Here is a 9459-nt window from a genome sequence, read left to right on the forward strand (position 1 = left end):
AAAAAAAAAAAAAAAAAAAAAAAAAGAGACCTTGTATATATCCGCTCCCATATTTCCATGTCAACCCGATTATATCTGTCCCCGACAGATGAAATTAACAAACCTCTACTGTCCTGCTTACTACTGATTTTGATTCTTGGATCATCGCCTAGAGCTGCTTGAGCACTGAAATTACCATCTCTATTTATGCCGGAAAAAGTCGCACTAATTTCCGTAAACCTTAATGCACACTTGGTTGCAGTCTTGCAAATTCAACGTATTCATGATCTACATAAAAAGCCTCCACAGTTGTCCCAAGAGCAACAAGAAATTATTTTTCACATATAATTTTACAGTAATTGGTGTTTCTTTTCAGTGCTGAGAATTGGTAAGGTTTTTCTCTGATATAGTGAAGTGCCTTGTGGATTTCATTGTCACCAAGCTTCTATTTTGAAATATAGGGCACTTGACAGCAAGGAGTGATGTATACAGTTTCGGTGTTGTTCTTCTGGAGCTTTTGACAGGAAGAAAGTCTGTTGACAAGACAAAACCAAGCAAGGAGCAGAATTTAGTAGATTGGGCCCGACCTAAACTAAATGACAAGAGGAAGTTGCTACAGATAATTGACCCCAGATTGGAAAATCAATACTCGATAAGGGCAGCACAGAAGGCTTGCAGCCTAGCATACTATTGCCTGAGCCAGAACCCCAAAGCAAGACCATTAATGAGCGATGTAGTTGAAACTCTGGAACCTTTGCAGAGTGGTAACGGTGCAACTGAATACTCCTTAACGGGAACTAGTCCATTTGTGAGGGGGGGTGTCCGTGATTACAGGATGCGGCAAAGGTTTGCCGACAATGTTGGTCCGGGGGTTAGTTGCCGGTCTGCCAACCCCAACTGTTCCCCGAGCGGCCCTGCAGCATGTAGGGTTAGATGAGAAAGCATCTTGGGCTTGTTCTTTGCCCTTAATGAAATGAGAATGTCCACTGTAAGACGTCGTACGTTGGTGTCTTGTACATGATCGCAGTTGTAATATTTGGCCATGTGTTGTGCAGAACATTTGGAAGTGTAATTATTGTATGGACACATCGCTCTAACTTGCATGCGAAGATGCTGCCTCTCGGATGATTGATCGGCTGCATGTGTTTTTTAAAAGCCTCATGTAGGGCGTTTTTTTGTAGTTAATCTGCGTATTTCCGTGAGCCTAGGCTTCAGCAGGATCTGCTGTTTTTGTTGCCTCTACTATTCATGTATATGGGATTTTGGGATTTTGTTATTAACCTCCGACTTTATGTACGATCTTGACTTTTCTCGTCTGCCCGAACATCCAGGTCAGAAACTTATTTTTATTTTATTCACTAGGTCAGAAACTTCAACACATAACGTAAATTTAATGGGCATCTTTTGTATTTACTTTTTTCTTTGTATTGATAAAACTTTTGGAACTTTTTTGTTTTTGTAAACATGATATACATTTGACTTTTATTATTGATATTGAAATCAATAAATGGTTGCAAAAATGAATATAATTCAGTAGCAGTATGCATGTAGACACATTAAAATCCTCATAGTTCACATTTTTTTTTTAATTGAATTCACCAACATAGAATGTAATGGACAGAAGTATCTGAAGCTTGATAGTGATATTTGTTTTAATAAAGAGGTGGAGTGCAACTAGATAATTAATAAATGGTCAAAAGTTTATGAATTACTAAAATTTGAATAAGTTAATTACTAAAGTTTGGGTGGGGGCGTTGGTGGAAACCCAAACTCCAATTGAACTGGTCACTAGTAAGCCACAGAAACTTGGAGAACGGAAGTTTTGCGCCAAAAGTTGTTCCTTCAAAATCCCACTTTTCAACTCCTTCAACTTGCACAACTCATCCATCCGCACCAAAGTTATGCAAATAATTATAATAATAATAATAATAATATAATATTAGTAAAAAAGTCGTCCTAGCGGGAAATTTTGAAATGGTCTGCGAAAGGATTCTCCGAGGAAGGAATAGTAAGGTACGTTAGTGAGGAAGATAAATTGGTTGCAAAAGAATAAAAATTGGGGGATAAACTCATTTTCCATTTAGACACTGAAAGGGAACTTGGGGTTTCATATCTCACACGCAGTTGACGAAGTCTTCGTGGGAGAAACATATAATATGCTAACACGAAAGATGGTGGTGATGGCTGTGAAAAGGAACAGAGAAATTTCATTATTTTATCTTTTCCAATCCAAGAAGGAACCTTTTTTTTATTTTTTAGAATAAAACAACGCATACAAGATTTCTTTTAAGAAGTGCCATCGCCGTTGACGAAGACAAAATCTCTTATCCATTTCTCGTTCTATTCGGCCAAGAAGGAACTTTTGAAATGGGAGATTTTTATTGGTTGGTTGGGAGATATTTGTGAATTTGTTTTATTGCTACGTATTGGAAGGGAAAATTGAAGATTTGACTTAATGCGATGGTGGGGCAGCTTCTACCGAACATCCAGCTGGGAGTTTAATTACTTGGCTAAAATATCAGTGATCATCACATGGACCTGCCTGCATTCAAGAGAGGCGACCGTCTTATTTGTTATTTATATTTATATGCATTTTTTATGTTCAAGTAGAGGTAGCATCTCCATTTTAAAGCTGTCCCCGTCGATGACCAAAGGAAAAGGTCAATTTTTTTAAAAATTTCCTTTTTTCCTTTCCCAAGCACTGATCCGGACTTGATGATTTGGAGGAGAGATGAAGCATTACCTCTTCAGTTGGTGCCGGATGGTTGATTGGCTTTTAAGACAAGCAAAATCATTTACTAGAAGCAAAAAGAAAAAGGAATATCAGGCCCACTCTTCCTTCCTCCTATCCAACTCTATTTTTTTGGCAACCCCATTGTCACTCCATGAGCCAAAAATGAGAAAGCAGTACATCTGATCGACGTACCCATGCCGATGCTGCTGCTAGTGGTAGTGAAGAACGAATGATCCTATCTATGCTTCTTTATCTTTTTAGATAAGAAATCGAGCTCTTAAACAGTTGCAGAATATCTTCCTTGAGTTTCCTCGATTAGCGAAACTCAGAATTTGGGGCCATGTCACCTGTGCAAACGCTGCTACTTTTGGCTTTCTTCTGCGCTGGAATCCTCACAACCAGTTCTTTAACTGATCCCACAGATCGTAAGTTTCTACTTACCTTTTAATCTCCCTCTTTATCATCCTCTGCTGTTTCTTTTGTTTCCTCCTCTTTCACCTTTCACGATTCACAATAGCCACACACATAAACACAAAACACAGGGTAAACACAAATTTTCATTCAATCTATCATTTCTTTATGGTGCTTCTACTCATTTATATACGAGTACACGTATAATCAGAGTGTGTAAATTACAATGGATTCTCATCATATTTTTATTTTTCTGAAATTATTGATTGATGTTAAATATGTGGACTTCCTTGATCTTTATTCTCTGTATTTTATATATAATAATAATACTTACATTTGGGACATGAGTGTTTAAGTGATAGATTGATCTTGGCATTAAATTTATAAACCAACCACTTAAGATCTATGTTAAATGTAATATGATACTAATATTTCAAAACTACTAATTAGAGCATAATTAAATGTAATTATCTATCCGTTACTATTATCTACGTAACTGCACTCAATGTAATTATCTAGTTTAAGAAATTGGTCTAACAATTTGCATTTCGACCACTAGGAATGTGGCATTAGTGCATGAAATTGAGTGCAGTTACGTAGGAATGTGGCATGGGCATCGAATTTTGTAATTTCCTTTTTATTTCTGTAATTGGCGATCAATTTCTTAAACTAGAATTCATATGTATGATGCCATAACCACAAGAATATATATATATATATATATATATATATATATATATATATATATTCTGCTTCTTTCAATATATATGTACAAATATAGGAGCAGAATGTGATGAACAGAAGGAAATACACAAAAGCAGGGGAAGATTAGTTGAGCAATTGGCTCCCTCTTAAAACCAACAATTGGCTCCCTTTTAAAACCATCTTTCTGATCCTTTCCTAATTGATGAGCTTTGGCGTGTTGTTGGTGCAGTTGCGGCTCTGGAAGCCCTGAGAAGCGATTGGGAAAATACACCGCCAAGCTGGGGAGCATCAAATGATCCGTGTGGAACTCCCTGGGAAGGAGTGAGTTGCACCAATTCAAGAGTAACTGCACTGTAAATACCCTTTCCGGGTCTTACTTTTTTTTTTGTTATTTTGTTATTTTTGGTTTTCGTCTCGCCATTTTATATTTTAGTTCAGCCCGCTCATAATGTGTGTCCACCTCTTTAGGAGATTATCAACTATGGGCCTAAAAGGTAAACTTGGTGGTGACATTGGAATGCTGACTGGACTAAAATCATTGTGAGTTTCATCAATCTCTGTAGGTTAAATTAGTGGGGGCTTATAATGTTTTACAAATTGCAACAACATGACTTCTAACCATAGTTAAAAGAAAGGTTTCATTGTTTCGGTTCATTGCAATCTTGATGATGCTTTGTTCATTAAGATTCTGAGTTTCTCATGTTTTAATTACAGGGACCTTTCGTTCAATGTAAATCTTACTGGTACAATCTCTCCAAGATTAGGGGATCTACAGAATTTGAGTATCTTGTAAAGACCTAATAAGAAAACTCATTTGGTCCTATTAAACTTGTATGTAATTGTTTTTCTAGTGCTCACATATTTTTTCTTTTTTGTATTTTCAATTTTCAACTTCTAGGATCCTGGCTGGGTGTGGGTTCAGTGGCAATATTCCTGAAGCACTGGGCAATCTTTCGGAGCTTTCCTTCTTGTGAGACTCATAGACAACATTTGTTGAAAGGAAAACAAGAATTTGTCTGTTTTTATTTAAATGGAGTCTCATTTATGTCAGGGCTTTAAATTCTAACAAATTCACTGGTACCATACCGCCGTCTCTGGGAAAACTCTCCAAACTCTATTGGCTGGACCTGGCAGAGAATCAATTGACAGGTAGCATCCCAGTCTCGACTTCCACATCTCCTGGTTTGGACCTCCTTCTGAATGCTAAACACTTGTGAGTATTCTTTTTTCCAAGAAACCCAATCTGGTGTGAAACATAAAGAAAATATTACAAAATTACAGTTTACTATGTGAATTGCAGTCATTTCAACAAAAACCAGTTATCAGGTTCCATTTCACCTCAACTTTTTAGCTCTGAAATGGTATTAATACACATGTAAGTGAATATCAATCCAATACTCTTCTCCAAAATTGTTTTGTCCCAAATCTGACTCAATTTCTTTCATCAGATTATTTGATGGAAATCAATTTTCTGGGAGAATACCACAAACATTGGGACTTGTTCAGACCCTTGAGGTTCTGTGAGTACAAGTTACTTCATTTAGTTTACTGAATTCTTTCTCACACAGTTTTATCTCTACAACTTACTGAAGTTGTTCAAATATGTAACAGGCGACTCGATCGGAATTCTCTAACAGGACCAGTCCCATCAAATCTGAACAACCTAACAAATATCAATGAATTGTGGGTACTCTTCTAGAGATTACGTTCATGTTTTATTTATGTTCTTTTGTGAGTAGTTTAACAGTTTTTTTTTTTCCATCTCTACTATTTCGTACTTCTTTCAGGAATTTAGCCGGCAATAAGTTGACGGGTCCACTGCCAAACCTAACTCAAATGAGCTCACTAAATTACGTGTAAGCGTATAGCGTGGAGCGCTCTTTTCCATTATGATTGTCCCGGATGGTTTTCTTTCTTTTTTTAATCAATATATTGTCTTTGCAGGGACCTTAGTAACAACTCATTTGATTCATCGCCAGCTCCAGAATGGTTCTCAAATCTACAATTTCTCACCACTCTGTAATTTCTTACGTCCCCTCTAAAGCTTATCGTCTGCTTTTTGACAATTCTGATAAGTGAGAAATTTGAGAAGTTTTTGAAATGTCTGACATCTAGTGGTCTGTGTTTGTTCTAACATGGTTCCAGGATCGTGGAGAATGGGTTAATACGAGGATCTGTGCCACAAGGAGTGTTTAGTTTACCACAAATACAACAAATGTAAGCTTTGATTTAAATATAAAAGGTTGAATTATAAATTGCAGCAATAATAAGGGCAATCTAATATTTTAAAAATGGTTTCAGAAAACTGAAGAACAATGAATTCAATGACACATTAGATATGGGTGACAAAGTGAGCGAACAGTTGCAGCTCGTTGATTTGCAAAATAACAATATTTCCCATCTTACCCTCGGTTCAAGATATACCAAAACTTTGATGTGAGAGAAATCCTTGCCATCTTTCTCAATGTCAGATTTGTTTTTATTCTTTGAGCTCACCTTTTTTAATTCATATGAGTGTTACTTGATTTAGGCTGATAGGGAATCCTGTGTGTAGCAATGATGCTACCCTTCCAAACACCAACTACTGCCAGCTTCAAAACCAACCGGTGACATCCTATTCTACCAGCCTTGCCAGCTGTGGAAGTAAGTCATGTTCTTCTGATCAGAAGCTAAGCCCTCAGAGTTGTGAATGTGCCTATCCATTTGAAGGGACTTTATACTTTAGAGCACCCTCGTTCAGGGCATTGTCCAATGTGACTTTGTTTCATTCATTGGAAATGAGCCTTTGGAAAAAACTGGACCTTACGCCTGGTTCAGTTTTTATTCAAAACCCTTTTTTCAATGTTGACGATTATCTTCAGCTGCAGCTTGCACTTTTTCCGCCTGAGGAAAAGTATTTTAGTAGGTCAGATATTCAGAGGATTGGGTTTGACCTGAGTAATCAAACCTACAAGCCTCCCAAAGAATTTGGGCCATTTTATTTCATTGCATCTCCCTACGATTTTGAAGGTAATTTTATTATAATTTTACATAAACACGTTACTCAGCTGTTCCCGATGATGAACTGATCCTAAATGCATTAATGCTCCAAGTCACGGCTAGGGAAACTTCAGTCAGCCCGGGAGTGATAATTGGGGTAGCTATTGGTTGTACCTTTCTCGTTCTAGGTCTGATTGGGGTTGGAATATATGCAATTTGGCAAAAGAAACGTGCAGAAAGGGCCATTGGATTGAGTCGGCCATTTGGTAAGTGATGTTAATCATTGTTACTTTACCACCATACTTCATAGTTTACCGTGGTTGTTGGTCGATCAGAGATATTAAACACTAATCTTATATCTACCCCAGCTTCTTGGGCACCAAGTGGAAACGATAGTGGAGGTGCACCACAGCTGAAGGGAGCCAGATGGTTTTCTTATGATGAACTTAAAAAATGCACAAATAATTTCTCCATGAGCAATGAGATAGGATCTGGAGGATATGGCAAGGTAAATACATGTACAAATGACTTTTACTGCTTTCCCGATCGTCCTTTCTTTTTTTTCTTTTTCTTATACGATTTTCTTCAGAGTTGTATTAGCACTCTCATTATCCTTGGCAGGTATACAGAGGAATGCTTGTGGATGGACAAGTAGTTGCAGTCAAAAGAGCTCAGCAAGGGTCAATGCAAGGTGGCCTTGAGTTCAAGACGGAAATCGAACTGCTTTCACGAGTTCATCACAAGAACCTTCTTGGCCTCGTGGGATTTTGTTTTGAACAAGGAGAACAGATGCTTGTTTATGAATTTATGCCTAATGGAACACTGAGAGATAGCCTATCTGGTAAGTTTCCTTGTATGTCTTTAGGTGTTGAACTCATAATTGTGTTAATTTTGATCATAAGTCTCATTTTCTCTTAAAAACTTGATTTCTTACCTCATACTTTTAGTTAGTTGAGGTTATTTGCCTTAGTTGGTTGAGCTATGCTCTGAATGACACTGAAACTAGATTAACTGCTTCATTGAGCCTCTAATTACAAATAACATGTGCTACATTGAATTTAGGAAAATCTGGCATCAATCTTGATTGGAAGAGAAGACTTCGTATTGCACTTGGGTCTGCTAGAGGACTGACTTATTTACATGAACTTGCTAATCCTCCCATAATCCATAGAGACATTAAGTCCACCAATATTCTATTGGATGAGCATTTGAATGCAAAAGTTGCAGATTTTGGCTTGTCCAAGCTTGTCTCAGACAGTGAAAAGGGACACGTTTCCACTCAAGTTAAAGGAACGTTGGTACGAAAATCACTCTTGAACATACTTTTAATGGTTCCAAATCAATTTTGATGGTATGAAAATTGGGTTAGAAAATGTAAAATCAAACACTAAATTGATTTTGAATATTAAAACAGAGCTTTAGTGTAAATCATTGGTTTTCATTTGCAGGGTTACTTGGATCCTGAATATTACATGACTCAACAATTAACTGAGAAAAGTGATGTATATAGCTTTGGAGTGGTTATGTTGGAATTGTTAACTGCTAAGCTGCCCATCGAGAAAGGAAAGTACGTAGTTCGTGAGGTGCGTATGTTAATGAATAAAAATGAAGAAGAACATTATGGTCTGAAGCCGATAATGGATGCAACCATGATAAACAGTGCAACCACTATTATTGGGCTTGGAAGGTTCTTGGAGTTGGCCATGCAATGCGTTGAAGAATCAGCTACAGAGCGTCCCACAATGTGCGAAGTGGTGAAGGCAATTGAAAGTATTTTGCAGAACGATGGAATTAATACCAACACAACATCTGCATCTTCATCTGCAACCGACTTTGGGGCTTCCAGAACTGCTCCTAGGCATCCCTACAATGATCCTATACCAAAAAAGGACGCTAATGACAGCAGTGCTTTTGATTACAGCGGTGGATACACTCTTTCTACTAAAGTGGAACCCAAATAGAAATGTTTTTCCTTTCCAGGAATCATTCTCTGTTCACAAGGACAGGGAAACTAGTAGAATTGTAACCATTTTACGCAGTTCAGGATTCTTATTGTCGTTTATGTATTTCCAGATATCGGTTATGCATTCCTTCGACATCGTTCTCATATTGACGATAGTGAACACTTGTACCTAGATTTTTATCCTTCATTATTTGGATTTTTCTTTTTATTTGTCTTTGTTTATCCGCACTGCTTCGTTGTAATTACAATCATATGAAAGTTAATTTGATTGTAAACCCTAAACCCCTGAACTCTAAAAACCTAACCCTAAACCCCCCAAACCATAACCATGAACCCTAAAAACCCAAAACCTTAAAAACCCTCAACCCTAGAACCCCTAAACAATAAACACTAGAACACGTAAACCCTAAACCCCGCAACCCGTAAACACAAAAGAAAAACCCCCTAAACCCCTAACCACTAAAACCCTAAATACCCAACACCAAACAGAAAACTCCAAAGTTATACGGTGATGGGCTTGTTGGGCTTGCTGCGGTAGGGTTTAGGGTTTGGGGTTTAGGGTTTAGGGTTTAGGGTTTAGGGTTTAGGGTTAGGGTTTAGGGTTTAGGGTTTTAGGGTTTAGGGTTTAGGGTTTAGGGTTTAGGGTTTAGGGTTTAGGGTTTAGGGTTTAGGGTTTAGGGTTTAGGGT

The 9459-nt window shown here is 37.6% G+C and overlaps 2 protein-coding genes across 2 annotated transcripts in view; both read left to right on the forward strand.

Annotated features, from left to right (window-relative positions):
* Positions 1-1392, forward strand: part of LOC111441671 (probable serine/threonine-protein kinase PBL8) — a 16764-nt gene extending 15372 nt beyond the window's left edge. The window contains exon 6 of the mRNA XM_023078750.1: positions 441-1392. Within this exon, the coding sequence (XP_022934518.1) occupies positions 441-916 (476 nt within the window). The 3' untranslated portion in view covers positions 917-1392. The remainder of the gene's footprint in view (positions 1-440) is intronic.
* Positions 1393-2633: 1241 nt separating this feature from the next.
* On the forward strand, positions 2634-8981 carry LOC111442042 (probable leucine-rich repeat receptor-like protein kinase At5g49770). The gene is made up of 19 exons (XM_023079291.1): positions 2634-3138; positions 4059-4182; positions 4298-4369; positions 4544-4618; positions 4728-4799; positions 4881-5042; positions 5130-5204; positions 5278-5349; positions 5441-5512; positions 5617-5685; positions 5774-5848; positions 5975-6046; positions 6131-6265; positions 6360-6838; positions 6922-7074; positions 7177-7316; positions 7430-7649; positions 7871-8106; positions 8257-8981. The coding sequence occupies exons 1-19, from the start codon at positions 3054-3056 to the stop codon at positions 8767-8769; spliced, it is 2901 nt and encodes a 966-aa protein (XP_022935059.1). The 5' UTR covers positions 2634-3053; the 3' UTR covers positions 8770-8981.
* Positions 8982-9459: the final 478 nt, after the last annotated feature.

This window comes from Cucurbita moschata, unplaced genomic scaffold (genome assembly GCF_002738365.1).
Source record: "Cucurbita moschata cultivar Rifu unplaced genomic scaffold, Cmos_1.0 Cmo_Scf00004, whole genome shotgun sequence".
In the NCBI taxonomy this organism is placed as follows: Eukaryota; Viridiplantae; Streptophyta; class Magnoliopsida; order Cucurbitales; family Cucurbitaceae; genus Cucurbita; species Cucurbita moschata.